This window comes from Meleagris gallopavo, chromosome Z, assembly GCF_905368555.1.
Source record: "Meleagris gallopavo chromosome Z, MGAL_WU_HG_1.1, whole genome shotgun sequence".
Classification (NCBI taxonomy): Eukaryota; Metazoa; Chordata; class Aves; order Galliformes; family Phasianidae; genus Meleagris; species Meleagris gallopavo.
In genome coordinates this window covers 56611679-56629355 of record NC_139435.1, presented here as the reverse complement: position 1 = coordinate 56629355, position 17677 = coordinate 56611679, and the positions used below count along the sequence as shown (strand labels likewise).

At 43.9% G+C, this 17677-nt stretch overlaps 1 protein-coding gene across 1 annotated transcript; it reads left to right on the top strand.

The window, feature by feature from the left end:
- Window positions 1–9457: 9457 nt before the first annotated feature.
- TRIM14 (tripartite motif containing 14) lies at window positions 9458–16849 on the top strand. The gene is made up of 6 exons (XM_085213239.1): window positions 9458–9691; window positions 11628–11723; window positions 11871–12104; window positions 12709–12871; window positions 14091–14183; window positions 16281–16849. The coding sequence occupies exons 1-6, from the start codon at window positions 9512–9514 to the stop codon at window positions 16814–16816; spliced, it is 1302 nt and encodes a 433-aa protein (XP_085069365.1). The 5' UTR covers window positions 9458–9511; the 3' UTR covers window positions 16817–16849.
- Window positions 16850–17677: the final 828 nt, after the last annotated feature.

The following is a 17677-nucleotide window of genomic DNA, read 5'->3' as shown; positions in this document are numbered from 1 at the left end:
TATATTACCACTGTCAAGACAGCGTAACCCAGGGTTTAACTTCTTTGTTCTTCCTCTAACAAGGACAGGAAAAACAAGGGCCGTTTAGCAGCCTGTCTTGGTTGTTATCAAAGCTGGGGTTGTTGTTCTGTATCAAAGTACTGGGGTATTCTGCAAGGCTTTATCAAGAACTTTATCAAACTAGAAGCACTGATTCCATAGTAACATTTGCAGGTCTCAAGTGCTGATTCGTCAGAAGCACCTGCCTTCTAGCACCAGCCCACTTGCTGGCTTTCCACCGTTTTGCCCTAGCTTTTGGATGACAGGTAGGATTCCAGAGATCTACAAACTTTCCAGAACAAGCTTAAGTTTAAGCTTCCCTTCTCTAGTTAAGAGCAGCTTTCTGGCATCTGCCATCATCAAGTGATGCAGCAGTGCTATCACGAAGAGCAAACTGCTGAAGGGGTTGTAAGAGGAAGGTGGAGAAAGAAGGAAAGTTTGTCCTTCTGATCCAATAAGGTAGAGTTTATGGTCTGTTCTTGCACAAGGTTCCTTCTGAATTACATCAGTATACTCCTTGTATAAAAAGCCTAGTTGTGCCTTTTGTGCATCTGCTCTATAGAATATGGAGAAATTACCATGCTACAAAAGTATGGTTCTTGGACAGAAGAATCAGCAAATATGTGAAGGTGTCCCCTTCCTCATAATTTGGAATGTGTGGACTGGTTGAAACTCCTAGGGGAAAAAATATATATATATCACCACATTTGCAAAGAGAAATTGCAAAGAGACGATAGAGATTATCTCAATCATGGCAAAATCTACACTAGAAACCAGAAGAGCATCTGTGAGCTTGGATACCTGCAAGGCCATGTCTGCTGTCCCCAGGCAGAGGCTGTTTTGCCCATGCAAAGGATGTTCCAAGACTATGGGTGGTTTGGCCACAACCACTTAGCCTGAGAGTGGAGTTACCGATTCTTTCTCTGACCCTTCGCCTTACTGCATCCCTTGTATCACAGCACTTCACTTTTTTCCTCAGTCTGTAAAGTAACTGTCCTAGCTCACACTGCTTTACCTCTTCACCTGAGTTTTCTGGCATTGCTGGAGTTTAGCTGACAATTTCTGTCATTCATTTTAGGCAAATCGTACCACGGTCTTCAGATTCTGCATCCCTTGTGTATTCTTGTGACCCTTTTCTTCAGTCTTACTTCCACCTACTGGCCGCTGCTGGAATCTTCCTTCCCCAGCAGCTCCCATCGTGATGCAAACAACTCCGCGACCTCCATCTGTGCCATCTCTTTGCATCTGATTGGCATTTTTTCCTTGTCCATAGTGCATATCAGCTGATTTAGGAATGATGGTATGCTTGAAAGCAGATGGAGTTTCCTATTCCTTATCTATACTTTAAAGATGGCCTTGTATAATCAGGGACACTGCTGTAGATTTTGTCCAATTTCCTTTGCTAACCTTGATAGGTTTTGATTTATGTAAGAATATGAGGAACTTCCCTTGTCAGCTGCTGCATCCACAAAGCACTGTGCTTTATCAGACATGCAACACTCTGTAATCAGTTCTAAAAAGCTGTGTTCTGCCTAGCAGCCTTCCTGTGCAGGGTTTGCATGGATTGCGCTATGCCACTTACACTCTACTATGTCTTGCACTGCAGTTTCCCTTTTCTCTGAATGAACTTGTGAACCATGATCCTTCTGGTACCCAGGACCAAATTTAGCATTTTTAAATTTAGTATTTTTATTATTTTTTTGTTTTGAAATGAACAGCTGATTAACAGCTTGGAGAGAAAAAGTGCTCCACAGCACCAAAAGGGAAGTCCAGCCATTAAAGGTATGTTAACAGCTATGCAGAAGACAGCGAAGGCCAATGGTATGTAATAAGCGTCAGATGAGCAGCATGAAGTCGTCTGGGTGCTGTCATGTTGACTTCTGAGCTGTTAAACCTTCCCTCAGAGTTCCACTTAGCACATTGAAGTACTGAGGCCTGAACAAAAATCTGAACCCCGAACCAAATCTGACCTCCAGATGAACTTCACAGCCAAGCATTATACAATGTTAGTGTCTGATTGTTGGCAAGATATGTAGCTTAGATAGAACATTTTCAGAGTGTACTAACCTTTCCCTGTTTAGAAGCTTGGTGTCAAGGCCTACAAGTACACAAACATCCCTGATTCCTCTTTGAGATCTGACCAGGCCTGAGGTGGAATCTAAAAGGAGAATGAAACCAGATTTCACCTCCCTTTAAATTATGAAAGTTCATTTATTCAGCAACATAAGAGCTGGACCTGCTTGCAGCAACATTGGAGGCCTCACCTCTGAGTGGACGCACTGTGTAGGACTTCCCAGTTGCCAGGAAATGTTCTCCAAATCCTCACTGCAGCAGAGGCTCTCCAGAAACTGCGGATCTGGATGATGGAGAAGTATGAGGGCAATTGGTGATGTTCCTTAATCACTGTAGTTAGTTTTGTGCAGTAATGATTACATGCATTATCTTGCTTTGTTTTATTCTTGCTATATTATTTCACTTATTATTTTATTGCTCTAAACGTAAGAAGAGATAAACTCAATTGTGTAATGAATTTATCTCACTTTGCCCTGTCCACTGGCAAAACACACATAATTTCATGTATGCCACCGGCTACAGACAGCCTCACAGCAGCTCATTTTTCTGCAGTAACAGCAGTGAAAGAAGATGCAGTGTCTGATGGACACAGTGAGCATTCTTCCCACAGCGAGGTTTACCAAAAATACTCAGTCACTGCATTCACCAGCTCAGTCTGGCTGCCTGTGGGTGCTCTGAGAGACAGCAGGCACACTACAAGATATTTTTTTCAGCGTTTCCAGCATTCCTTGCACACATTTCTCTCTCACATCATCCTATCTTTTTCCTCATACACTGACTTCATATGTGACTCATTGACATTCTGCATTCATACTTGCTAGCAATTTTCCTATTCAACCGCATTTGTACTTTATCTTATTCATAAATCAATATAGCATGGGCAACAATAGCTTCAGCCTTCAGGGATGTCCACCAACTAGATTTCCCAAACCACAGATTTCATGATTGACTTAGTTATCTGGCCTTGATACTACAAAGGATCTTTTTAAAGTGGTGATGATACAGCAAACAACTGATGAAAATCAAATATAGTGCCAACCACGGACGTCAGCCTGTCCTGAAGTCATGGTGATGTCTGCTGGCGTGGCCTTGGGAGGGCAGCACTGGGTCAGCAGTGTTACCTGAAACGTCAAACTGGTTTACCCATGTGATTCAATAAAGTCTTTTGTTATTAGTAACATAGAATCGTTAAGGTTGGAAATGACTTCTGGAATCACCAGATTCAGCCTTCAGCCCATTCCCACCATGCCCACTGACCACGTCCCTCAGTGCCACAAACATCCACAACATTCTTGAACACCTCCAGGGACAGTGACTCCACCACTTCCCTGGGCAGCCTCTAATGTTGCTATTTGAATAGCTCTGCTAAGATGCCTCCAGACGGAAAATATAATGACTTTCAGCGTTGGCATTACTTTTGTTTTTGCTGCTGTTCCTCCTATGCGCCAGAATGCAGTGGGTATTAGGAGAGCATGTTTTTGAGTGTATGCTCTTTAGTTTAAAGTACCTTGCTTTGGTCTGGCCAGCAGCCCCACTGCCTGGAGAGCATCCAGCTGGAAGCAGCAGGAGTCCAGGTGGAGCTGGGGTCACGTTATGGTGGGAAATCAGGTGAAAACCAAGATCACTTGATTTGAGTCAGGGCTATCTCACATGCTGTTCCCTTGCACAGTATTAAGGGACAAAATGAAGCTCTTTTCAGGTACAGGAGCTGGATAAAACACTTTCCAAAAGACAGGCTGTGCAGCCTGGAGAAACATACTCACCGAAACAGGTTTGCTGTGATCTGGAGGGTGTTTGTTTTATTGGAGACGGGGATGTGGGGAGAGAAGTTAGGCAATTCAGGGCTTATTTGAGTAGCAGGAATCCAGGCCATTGTGCAATCCTTTCAATAACCAAAGGTAAGTGCTCCATTTAAGAGCTGAGGCCAACAAACGAAATGAGAAAGACCTGTGCTCAAGCAACAGACTACATACAAAATTATATACATGGCATAATGTTTGTATGGCTTACCATCTTAAACAAACAAGTAAATGAATGAAAAGTAAGATCTGCAATAGTTTTGTATAGTGATTTAGAAAGCATTTATTTTAAAATTCATAAAACTGTAATAATTAAGGTCATAATTATGCTGGTGCGCATGGTTTTACCTAAGTATTAGCTCTCTCATATCTTGCTTTTGCTCTTCATGTGGAACAAAAGAGGCTTACGAACAAGGTGCCCTTGCCCACAGACTTGTGCAGAAGCTTGCAGGTTTCTCTCCAGTTGGTGTCTGTACATCCTCACCAAACAAGATTTTAAGTTATGAAGGTCTATCAACAATTTGAACTTATAAACTTTGGACATCCTGAGCAAATTTAGTAGTGCAATTAACTTTTCCTCCCCGGGCTGCGTGAAGTTGGAATTAATTACACACGTGATACATGATACAAAAGGGGGTCACATACAAGGGGGAACATATATTGAGTGGACCAGAAAATCTGTAACCTCAGTACTTCAGCCAGTGAGGAAATGAGGAGAAACAACACTGTCGAGGGATAGGGATAAAGGGGGGGCTCCGATTCCTGATACTTTGAGAAGTCTTTGGGGGGAGAGAGAACTGGAGACTCCCCTCTGTCTCTTTTTGGGGTAAAGATTATTGGGCAAGATATTTGAGCAAAATTTTCCCAATGTTGTGCAATTATGACCTGCTGTTGACTATAGGCCTCACCTATTCTGTGTAGAGAAATTTATTAGTACTCTTCGGCAACGTACTCTTTCAACCTTAGTCTATTCCAACATGGAGAGCCAGCAGCATTTGAAGGCTGTATGATTTCATTACACAAATGAATTTGCCTGGTCCTGTATTCTTATGTAAGACATGTTGCAATATTATTTTCCTTCCATAGTCCAAGGCCAAATTCAAAAAATATATTTTCTGCTGATGACCATTCATCTTTCTCTGCTGGGACAGCATCAACAGATTCAAGGAGATAAACTGGGACAGGAACCTGGAAGCAAATGATTGCTCTTTTTTTCAGTAAGACTTCAAGGTAGAGGACCATCAGTCTGCAACAAAAGGTGCAAAGCTGTTAAGAACTGCAGAGGATGTAGTCTTGTCTTCACCAAATAGCAGCATCCAGATGAAAAGATGTCAGCTTTGCTCATGGATGACTGCTCATTCATTCGTGTACTTAAGCAATTCTATCACTGGGCCATTTATCTCAATTCTTGATGAGGTGTCTGATTCAACAAGTGAGAGATGTTAGCATGATATTTGATCTATGTCTGCAATGTACAAAGTCATTTACAAAAGGATAGAAAATCATATAACTTCTGTAGGGCTTAACATTTACTGAGCAGTACAAATAGTATATCTGAGAAATGCATGGAGGACACTAAACAAACATTTGTTACAGTAGTGTATGTGTAGGTCATGCAATTCCGCACTCTTTTCTGTGTTATTTGCTTAACATGTCAAGTTTAATATTATTTTAATAGAAGAATAGCAAAACAAATGCATAATTGCTGCATAACTTAAGTCAACCCCAAGGGATGGGGGCAGGGTGAAGGACCAAGTACCCAAGCCTTCAGGCAAAACAGAGGTCAGTGTGAAGAAGGTTAACCACTGATATCAGCCAGAGGAAGCAGGATGTTCTTCTGCAAGGACTCCATATCTGAAGTGGATAGTATAATCTCTTTAATCCTTAAAGAGCAGATGATCTGCTTTGGTATCCGAAGTTTAAAGTATAGACGAGATTTGATCATGCCGATTGTGGACCATGTTCCTTGAGAACCCAGTATATTGTAGACCTCTGGGCTGCAGGCCTTCCTTGGGTACTGCTCCAAAGTGAGATCCTGCAACTGACCTCTCCAAAATGAGCCCATAGCTTTGTATTCGATAGATTTTGCAGTAACTGATGCCATGGGGAATCTTAGCATCTAGTGCCTTATTACATTACATCCCTGAGCTCCAGAAACACACTGTCTGTAATGGTTTGTGTTTGAATAAATTCAAGAGGATCTATATGAAGACCTGACTTGGGCAGGAGGGAACCATTCCTCCATATGGCTGACTTAAGTATAAGTAGCTGCAGTGAAAGATGTGGGAAATGTTGCTGGTAGGTGGACAGTTGGACTGGATGATGTTAGAGATCTTTTCCAACTATGATGATTCTACGATTATGATTAAGTTACAAAAGAACTCTTACTTTCACTTGCTTCCTTAATGAATATGTTAAAACACAAAAAGCATTCAGTGCCAATAAAAACAAGAACTTCCAAGTTTGATTTCTGTTTCAGGAAAGTGAGACCTGAACATGAAAATGTAGCTGCTGCAGCAATTTTAAGACACTTCCAAATCTGTTGTAAAATTAGGTTGCTTAAAATATACAGATGTGTGAAAAAGATGCCAGACAGCTCACCTGGCCTGGAATGAAGGGTGATTAAGACTTTGTGCTTCCCCCATCTCCTAGATGGTTAATGATGAGGAAGAAGAAAACAAAAGAAATTCTGATTCTGCAGGAATAATTGTCTCTCTTTTCATACCAGAGGAAGGGCAACTGTTACTGAGGGCACACTGGTTTGATACAGAATTTTTTTCTTCACCTTGCTGAACACCCACTCTGTGTGGCAGGGACTCACTATTGCTCAATGTCTACAAATGCTGCCTATCTGCCTCTTCAAACTGCAGTCCTTGTGTTCTTGTTCTTTCTCATATGGCTGCAGAAAGAATCATAGGATCATTAAGGCTGGAAAGGCCTCTAAGATCACCAAATCCAACCACCAGCCACATCCTCAGAGCCACATCCACATGGTTCTTGAACACTTCAACTCCAGGGACGGTGACTCGCCCACCTCCCTGGGCAGCCCATTCCAGTGCATCACTGCTCTTTCTGAGAAGTTTTTCCCAAACTTCTCCTGACACAACTTAAGGCCATTACCTGTCATTCTTTCACTGGTTACCTGGTCACCAGAACATGTGAACGGTGCAGAACAACAGGCTTCACTGTGCCCCTGAACCCATACATCCAAGAATGAAATCACAGAACTGCATGAGGACTTTTCTGCACAAAGACATGGAGAACACAGTGGCTACACCAAAGCCAGGCATCTGTGTGTTTTAGTTGCCAGCTCCACACACAAGCTTTGCAGATATGCACCCATCAGGATTGTTGCTTGACATGGGAAATGTAAGGCAGCATCCAGGGTCAGCTTCCTTCTCATCAGGCATCATGGGTTATGCTCATTCCAAAGTCAGAATGAAGAGGGGAAGACTGAGCCCTGCTCTGCCCACCACCCTTCTCCCCCAGCTGGCTTTAGCATGAGGTGGCTTTGGAGCATGGCTTCCTGCCCTTTGTTCCTTGATTTGACTGCAACTCCCTTGATTTGACTCTAACTCTCTTACTGCCACCGTGGAGGAGAATTCCTGCTGGCCATTAGCAGCTCCAGGCACTGCCTGAAGCACATGAGCCCTGTTTCAACAGGGCCCCTCCATTCAGAGGAACAAACTGGGAGCTACACACAACGTGCAGGCTCCTCCTGCTCCTGCAGCTCCTCACAGCCATAGTGCAACAGTCTCTGCCCATGGTGTTCAGCAGCAAAGCACTGGGGTGAAAGTACAGCTGATGTGAGCACCTGCTGTCAGCACCTGGCCAACCTCTGCTGTTTGTGCAAACATTTCAGTTTTATTGTAGCTTTCTCCTCAAAAATAATCAATGAAAACCATCAAAAAGCTGAGAGAGCCTACTCAAAAGGTTCTTTTGTGAAAGTGATGTGTGAAATGGAAATAGTGCCCTAGATACTCCTAATCTGCAAGTTGAAATGCTGCAAGGCGTGCACTTCAGTCATATCCTCAGCCAAAATAAGGACAGGAAGAGCAGAGGGTGGAATACTGGAATACTGCACTGCCATCAGATGTGCAAAGTCCAGGCAGCAGCTGGGTGCCAGCACCCTTCCTCAGGGGTCAGTGCTGTGCCAATGCTGTTTGACATCTTATCAACAGCTAGGGCAATAGGACAGAATATGCCCTCCACAAGCCTGCTGTAATTTCAGCTGGGAGGCAGAAATGTGGGGCTGCTCTGCAAAAGGCCCGTGATAGACTGGAGAAATACACAAGCATGGACCTCATGGAGATAAGACAGGAAAACACCTTGTGGAGCCCCCATGGAATTGGCTGACATGGCTAATGGGCATGGTGGTAATGGGTTGACAGCTGGACTAGATCATGTGTGTTCCAACTTTTTGGGATGTCTGGGCCACACTGAATAAACAGGAATTGTCTTGGGTTGCATATAAGTAGGTCACTCTGAAAGTAATTAATGCCTCCTATTTATTTCCATGGTATCTATAACCCACACAAAGAACACAATGATACTATTTGAAAGAACAAATTCTCAGCTACAAAGCACAATTTTTCAACACAGTCCTTACCATTAGCTATGCATTTTTTTATTTTTATTTTTACCAGTGATGAGCACAGGCAATTGTAAAATTTGCACCAGTGGAGGTGACGGCTGTTATGACAGCACTGTTGCTGAGACAAACCACCCACAGCCTCACTGTGCTCACACCTCCTGTTCAGTCTCTGTAAGTGTTCAGTAAGCATTGATGAGGGTCGGTGGGTGCCATTTTTTTCCACATAAAGGAATTCAGTTCCATCCCTTTGCTTCACATGGACTTCCACATCAGATGCCATTGTGTCAGAGTGCCCATCTGCTGCCATCTATCACACAGCAACAACATGTGATGGGATATTGGTGGGAAGGTTCATCTTCTGCTGCTGTACCACTAACAACCTCATCTGGCAGTGTGGGTGAACATAATCAGATAGACAGGAGGCATTACATTCAGAGCAGCCCTTGTAAAATACATACTACGGTTAGTATATATAAGTAACAAAACTTATTTAAAACATTTTCAATTGAAACATAAAAAATAGAACAAATACATAAAGCTAGTATGATATTTGACCGTGTTTTTATAAAACTAATGCATCAGGCTGGTTTAGTGGCAGTGCCTGCCACTGTTAGTGATCCCTCAAGATATTCATCAGAGATTTCTGATGAAATCTTACTCTTCCCGTGCTTCATCTTTGAAAAATTCACCAGTGTGCATACTGCCAGAAAGCAATGGCCTGGATAAGGTGTGGTTGTGATGATGCGAGAGATACATTTCTACGGTCAGATGGGGCTCACAAAGGTCTGGTAGAGACACATGGTCAGGTATTTCTTCGAGTTGAATGTCTGCTTGCGACTCTTTACATTCCATTTGAAAAGATGCATTTATGTCGACTGAATATGGGGTTGCAAATATTAAAAAAAAAAAAAAAAGAAAAAAAAACAAAACCTTTTCAGCACTCATAGCGGCCCGGGCCCGCCCCCGGCAGCCGCACCCGCACTTCTCCGCATCCGCCCGGGCCGCCATGGCGCAGGGACAGCTGTGGGCGGCGGCGGGGCCGCGGGGCTGCGCCGTGCACTCGGGGCGGCCGCTGGAGCTCTTCTGCGGGGACTGCGGCCGCTGCGTCTGCGCCCTCTGCCCGGCGCTGGGTCCGCACCGCGGCCACGACGCCCGTCTGCTGCTCCAGGCGGCCCGGGACAAGCAGGTGAGCCGCGCCGTGCTGCGGGGCGGCTCCGTGCCGCGGACTTCCCGCTCCCGACCGGAGCCTTTTCTTTTGCGCCTTTCTTGCCCGGGGTGAGCGCGCGTGGGTTTTCCGCTGTCGGCGGTGGCAGGCTCGGAGGGCTGCAGGGGTGCGGACGGTGCGCTGCTGCTGCGCGGGGGGACGGTGGCTGGGGACAGAGGCAGAGAGAGGCGCGGGGTCTGTCTGCCGGACGGCTCGGCCGCGCTGCCTTGCACGGCGCAGGGGGAGAGAAGGGCGAGAGCAAGGGAACTCGTGGGTCACAGTAGACGTAGTTCAGCGGGCAGAGGAGAAGGGGAAGGCGAGAGGAAGAAAACGAGACAAAAGAGGAAGGGCAGAGGCTCGCTGCCTCCTGCGGTCAGATCGATGTCCAGCTAGATCCTGAGTACCGGCTGGGTCGTCCGCCCAAATACCTGCTCTGCACTGTATTGCTGGGCGTGGCGTTATGGGGCACGGTTGGTTTGGGCGATCAGCAGGGGTGTGCTGCTCCCGGCACAGTGAGTTTTCACTGCGGAGGCAGAGGGAGAAACACAGAAGGCCCTGATGCTGTGCTAGCCCTGCTCAGCAGCTGCTGGGACACCACCGTGCTATTAGGTATTGCTTTAGTCACGGCAAGAAGCACTTGCTCTGTCCCACCAAACCAACAGAGGTGGGTCGTGCTGCGGCCCGTGAGCATGAACAGTGCTGGCAGAGAACAGCTGCTGGCTTCTGGACCAGAAGAAGTAAGCAAGATAGAAACTTGAGTTCAGGTGTAACAGGATGTCCATAGGAAGTCTCTGCTGACATCTGCTGGCCTTGAGTTGCAGAGATTTCAGATGCAGATGTGTCTCCACAGTCATCGTAGCCTTAGGGATCATATTTGGACCAGCAATTTTGTTTTAATCTGTTGAGACAGCAACAAGGCTGACAGTCTTCCTCAGCGCTGCTAGGAAGTGCAAACTGGGGGTGCCAGGAAGAGATGACAACAGCTGTGCGAGGTCCATCAGCAGTTATTCCTTGGAGCCAAGGATGTTCAGTATCACTGGTCAGGATGCTCCCTGTCCTCTGATCACTGGGCACAGCAAAGCTCCTGCATCATCAGGTGGAGCACAGCCCTTCAGTTCATCAGGGACATTGAGATGGGAAAGTTGTGGCTGGAAGAGATGGCATGGCCTGAGTTCCTGGTTCCACACAGGTAGAGCATTTGTCTGCTTGCATGTATGTATGTGTGCAGGGGACTGCCAGCTGTGAGCTCTCTGGTTTTGCCTGCAGCCTGTTTATCATCTGATTCTTGTCATAACCAAATGACAAATTGGTGCTGAGTGAGTATGCTGACATGGCTACAGCTGTGGAGCTGCCTTACCTGTACTGCTGGGAGGCTCTGTGTGTAGCACTCATGCACTGCTGAGGGTTGGGGTACTACTAACAAAAAGGCATCCCTGAGTGCACCTGTTCAGCCCACAGCAGGCTGTGGTTGAAGAACTGTGGGGGCAGCTGCAGCAGAGCTGTGTTGCTTAGTACACCACAGGGCACGGCACAGATACTGGAGATGCTGAGCTTTATGTATTGGTTGTTACAGTCATTGACCACAGCATCAATGTGGTGGCTGTTTCTGACTGCTCTTTTGCACAAACATCCTGAACATTAGCTGTATTTTTGACAACAGAAAGAGCTTTCCACAGATGATCAGAATGAAGGTGCTTGCTTAGCTGCCCAAAAGGAAGCAGGTGAAGTAATAAAATATTTATGTTGTGTTGCCACTAGCCTTATGGATAGCCCTATAAACTGTTTCAGTAACATACTCCCTTGTTAGAAAAGAAAGCTATATGTATGTATGCGTGTGTATACATAAAACAAATGTTATGAAATAGATTTTATCTTATATTTTGTAATTTCTGTGACTTATTTTATTTTTACTGCTCAGGAGCTCCTCACAGTGTATTTGAGGAATCTGGAAGCAAGAAAAGAGCAAGAAGCTGGTAACAGAAGGAGTGTAGAACAAGCTGCTGATGATATAAAGGTAAAGCATGATTTGCTACTCTACTAGGTGATCATTTTTGAAGGAGAGACATTTTTCTCTGTCTGAGGCTTTGCAAAGACCCAGACAGGTGCTGCTTCTCTAGGAAGGAGTGTTGAGTATGGAGGCACTCTTATGCTTCATCTATAGGCACATGCTGCTACAAGCAAGCGGCAGCTGTTGGACAGAGTGACACAGCTCCAGGTACTGCTTCAGGAAGAGGAGAGACTGGCAAGAAACGTCATTGATGAAAAGACTCAGCAGGCCCTTGAAGCACATGGTCAGCAGGTGCAGTCCTGTCAAGAAGAGCTTGCAGTCCTGGAGGCATTCTCACGGCGAATCAGAGAGATACAGCAGTGCAGTGATCCTATTCAGTTCCTGGAGGTGGTATTGTGTGGTCTCTTCCCGCCTCTTACCCTCTTAGTCCCTGGTAAACTGCTCTGGTGGCTGGCTTCTGCAGATCCATCCGCAAGGATAATCTTTCTCACTGAATTTTTTGTTTTCTAGCTGTTTTGGTGGACCAGTTTGGTTCCTAATGGTTGGACTGTTAGATTCACGCATTAATTTCAGGTCTAAAGGAGATTCTTTATACTTACAAGCATATATGAAGTGAGAATTAGGCATGCTTGATCATCTTGAACATTAACACTGTATCAAGTCTTTCCTTGGGCAGTGTAATAAGAGTGTCTGAGGACAGACAGCCCTTTCTGGCAGTCTGAGGCTAAGTCCTCTCATTCCTTTGACTGCAAGCAATCCCAGTATCCCTGAGTAGTAGCCATCATTTTGCTGGAGGCAGTGGTTCTTCTCCTTCTGCCTACAGATGAAGGTCCACCTTTTTCTTAATGAGCTGTTAAGAAGGCACAGCCAGCTGTACTTGTTATGGCTTAGTTCACCTCATAACGGAGCTGTTTGCTTCGTGTGTGTGGGAGCTGGGAGGGAAGAATCCATTTGTGCTGCTGACTGTACTCATTTGTTTTTCTGCCCTCAGAAATGCACAGAAATTGAGAAGGAAATGCAGGATTCAAGAAAACCGCCAGAACAGTGGCATCCAGTACCTCTCTCATTTGAGCACATACTCAACCACTATTCATCTCTCATGAAATTTCTTCAGTCCATTCTACAGAAACCACTAGAAGTTCGGCTTAAAGAAGGTATACCTGAGAGAGTGCACTGAATTTTGCGTTCTCCTGATCTCCTAAATAGTGGTCTCTAAGTAGGAGCAAGATCTTCTACTAGATAAACAGAGAGCTGGAAAAAACAGCAACTTCTTAGGCATGGATGCTCTTTTTTGACAGCATTGGTCAAAACGTTGCTATAGCTGTGGTGATGAAGAAACTTGTGCTCTTTTAATTCTAGAAAAGAATTAAGAATGCCTTCAAGTTATTTTGTTGTTCTTCCCAGTTCTATCAGTTATTTCATAACGGATATTTTCTTCCTGTTGAACTTACGCTGTTTTTATCCCTAAACTACCACACCTGCACAACACAGCTGATCTGTCCTCTCACAGTTATTGTTGGGTGTGTATGCTCTGGTGGGACTCGTGGCAGACTTGAGACATTGGGAATGTGTAAAAAATGGACACTTTTTGTAGTTGATGTACTTAGTGATATTTCCATCCCAGTCAATCTGAAAAAAAAAAAAAAAAATCTGTTTTTTCGTACTTTAAAGGTGGGCTATCTTCTTCTTGGAGCTTCTTTGAGCTGATATTTCATCCTTAAATGATGTTTGGCATGACTAAGGCAAGGAGATCCCTAACATAGAGTCACAAAGCACATAATCCTGACAGTAGCTAAGTTATGGGCCAGCAGAGTCACAGTGACCATCAGATTATACTCTGCTACCTTTTAATGATACTTTTTCTGAGAGTTGCAGCCAAAAACAGTAGAGCAGAATGCTGAGGGAAAATATCTGACCAAACCTGAAAGGTTACTACATGATGAGTGGGAATTTACTAGATAGTGCCATGGAGGTGCACTATGACTACTATCTGGAGTTGTCTTGTGTTACCAATTGATAATGGTGTGCTTTTCAAGGTATGGTAGATGCTTACTTGGGGTTGTGCTGGGTTGTGTAGTTTCCTTTGCATCCCAGGATCCAGCATCCCCATGCTATCTAAAGAATGTAAGGAGGAAAACATGTACAGCAAGTGGCCCTTCTCCAGGAAAAGTATCACAGATTGTCTGATGGAAGACAAGATGTGACTCCATGACCTTCCTCAAGGTGTGGGTGGAATTCACAATACATAGGAGAGAAGCAAATAACCCATCTTATTAGATCCCCCATGGTGTTTTATTTTGAAAAGTTTGAGAATAGAGCCATCTTCTTCCATTTACATACTTACCTAAGCTGTCCCCTTTCATCTCTGCCCAGATGTATTCAGTAGCCTTAATGCCACCTCAAAGAGGGAGCCTGGAACAATGCTGAAAACCATGTTTCCTGTTGATCGGATGCTTTTCTTGAAACGTAAGTGTGGTTAAACAAAAGCTAGGGGGCCCCAAACACTTTTGGTCCATCCACTGAAGCAGCCAATGAATGTGCGCTGCCATTATCTTTTCTTTTAGAAGAGCTCTGATGTTTAGGAGGATCAAGTTCTCAGCCTTGCCTGAAAGTCACAATGATTTTTTATACTCCATGTTGGGAAAGAAATTTTAGTTTCTGTCTGTGGAATTTTGGTCCTGTGTTTTTATTCAGAATTATCATCTTGATGCTGTTTGGTCCTTTGTTTTTGTTTTGTTTTCTTTCTCTTAAGCAATTAATTTATTTGCGTTTGCTTGAGATTTAGTAGCAATGTACTTTGTGAAAATCTAAGTTGTTAGGCAAATTTGATGAGCAGAAATCACTAATTTGCACAGCTTTTCATGCTCTTGAAAAGCATTCCCCATTATGTTTTATTTTTAGAACCTTAAGAGTAGAGTCATCTTCTTCCAGTTACACACTTAAGTGGTCCCCTTTGACCTCTGCTTCTAGAAAAGAAGCAGACACTGTAGCCAGGACTTTTATATTGTCCCTGCTTTAAACTGGAGTTCAAGTATCTTTCACTCCCCTTTTCTCTTGTGCTCTGCACAAACTTGGCATCCCCAGCGCTGACCTCTCTGAGGGTGATTTGGGGCCAAAGACAGTCAGTCATTCACAAGAAAGAATCCTGCAGCATGCTCTTTTTGCCTGCATAAATGATTTCCATCTCCTGTCTTTTGTCTCCAACTGTGCACACAGGTGTGCGTTAGTACTTGTGGTATTCACCCATCTAAACACCTATTCAGACTACAGTGAAGCCAATACTAGCTTTTCTGACTTGCATTTCACTACTGAAGTACAGTGATCAAAACGATAAGATGTTGCATGTATGAGACTGAGCCCCATGGTTTTGGAAGTTTTAGTTTGTAACAGTCATAATGCCAGGATTAAAATTATGACGTCTTTCTTTTTATTTAGAGAATTCTTCAGTTAGCACTGCGCATACAATGCCATTTACTTCTCCCTTCATTTGCAGTGTACAGGTACAGTGTGAAGGCTGCAGAATTACCAGCAGTGGGTACTCTAGCATCTTTACACATGCATCACACATCAGCAACTTTTCTGTACGTCTTTGCAAATGTGTGCTGTGATCCTGCCCAGACCAAGACAATCTATTAGTAAAGCCATGTATCAAAGAACACCTATTGGTGCACCACTGCTCTGTGTATTTTAAATATAGCCATTATTAGGAGTCACAGTAAGGCAGAGAGGTGTGAGGTGCAGCTGTATTTTTTAGTCAATATTCATGTGTAGTACTTAGTACTTACTTTCCCAAGGCCTTTAGAATCATAGAATCATACAATCACTCAGGTTGGAAGGGACCTCAAGGATCATCAAGTCCAACCGCAGCCTAACCATAGTACCCTAATTCTAACAACCCTCTGCTAAATCATATCTCTGAGCAGATTTTTTCTGGCTTTCTGTTTCTGTCCTGCTTCATGGTAAAAAGAGTCTGCTGCTGCATTCAGTTGTTTCTGGAGTGTAGTTCCAGGCTGAAAATTTTCTGTTGTAAATGTCATGTTAAGTGAACTGCTGCAAACCTTCTGGGAGGTGGTAGATTGTTTCTTTGCTACGTATACGATGCTTCTGCTTTGAACTGTGGAGACTCTGTGAAACAGATTCCTACCCTGTTTTTCAAAGGAGATCTCACTGGAATGAGGTATCACAACCCAAGGGTCTGCTCCACTGCTGTCTAAAACTCCTAGGCTATCATCATGGTAGCAGTCTCCAACATTCTGCTTATAAGCAGAAGCTCTCAGTGTTAATAGCCTACCTATTTGTATACTTCATCTCATTTGTGAAACACATATACTGAACTAAATATGTCTTTTACTGACCTGCATTAAAGACTATGCAACTTCAAAGCACTGCTGCATATAGACAGTGCAGTGCTTCCTAGTAAAAAATGTCTCTTACTCCTTGCAAAATCACAGTTTCCAAGATACTGTCAGCCGTGGGCTTCTTTGCAGGCTTTTTGTATATAAGTTGGACCTTTTTCGAAGGGCATGATAAACATAGTAAGTACATTTATGGTTTTGATTGCAGATGCAAGATCACCAACCTGGGAATATGATAGCCTTCATCCAAGGCTGAAGTTGTCTGATGACCGTCTTGTAGTAAGCTGTAACTGGAGAAGGATATTTTACCCTTGTGGTCCCCAGAGGTTTGATAAATTATGGCAAGTGCTAAGCAGAGATGCATTCCTCTCTGGGAGCCATTACTGGGAAGTTGACCTTCTTCATGCTGGAGCTGGGTGGTGGATTGGTGCAGCCTACCCTTCCATTGGCAGGAAAGGAGACTCTGAAAGCTGTCGACTCGGCTGGAATAGAGCATCTTGGTGCATTAAAAAGTTTGATCTTGAATACTGGGCATTTCACAAGGGGGAGAGGATCCCTCTCCTGATAGAAGATGATCCTGATCGCATTGGCATTTTTCTGGATTATGAAGCCGGAATCCTTTCATTCTATAATGTTACTGATGGCATGACACATTTGCACACCTTCCGCTGCAAGTTCACAGAGCCAGTTTACCCAGCTTTAAGGCTCTGGGAAGGATCCATTGGAATATGGAAGCTAACATAAGGAATGAAGTAAAATAAAGCCTACTCTCTCATGGTTTTTTGTCTGAAAGCCGCTTTAGTAGTGATTTACATGTATGTTATATGAAAATTCAACTGTGACACTTCTAGAAGTTAACAGGGAAATTCAAGAAAAATCAGCTGTTTTTAAGTAAAGTAGTATCTACCTGTATTTTCAGTGGAGGAGTTTGATCTGCCATTTATAAATGGTGTCAGTGTATCACCTAAAGTGCCTTGCATTTTATTTTTGTACTCAATTCAAACTAACAAAGTAGAAGAAGTCTGGTCAGCGCTTGAAAAATGCTTATTAAAACTCAGATTTGAACCTGAAAACCACTGTCAGGTCTTCTTGTTTACTGATGTTGTTTTTTCCAGCTCCATCCTATTATGAGATAGGAGTTGTTGCACTTGTGCAGGGTATTAGATTAATTTGCCTTGAGTGAGCACTGAAGCAGTGATACTTAATAACCACAAGCTAATCCTATTTTGACAGTCTGAAGTGGGGTTCTGGGTGGCCCTGTTCTTCACACACCAAGAGTGGAAGCAAGAGAAACAGTTTTTCTACCTTTTTAGTAGAAACTGAAACTGGAGAACCCACAGATGCACTGAAAAGACTACGTTAGTGAGGCACTTGTGCTTAAATTATCGTTTCCTATTTCAAGTCTCTTTAACTGTGGCTGGATAGAGATAAATGCACATAAAACTAGCAGAGAGTTCACAAGGATTACTTTTCATCTGCCGTTTCTCTGTAGGGGTAACCATTTATTATTTTTCCCAGTCTAGTTAACAGAGCTCAATTCAGTTAGTGGCCAGTCACCAGTGGTATGTTCCAGGGCTGAGTGCTGGGGCTAGTTTTAAATATTTC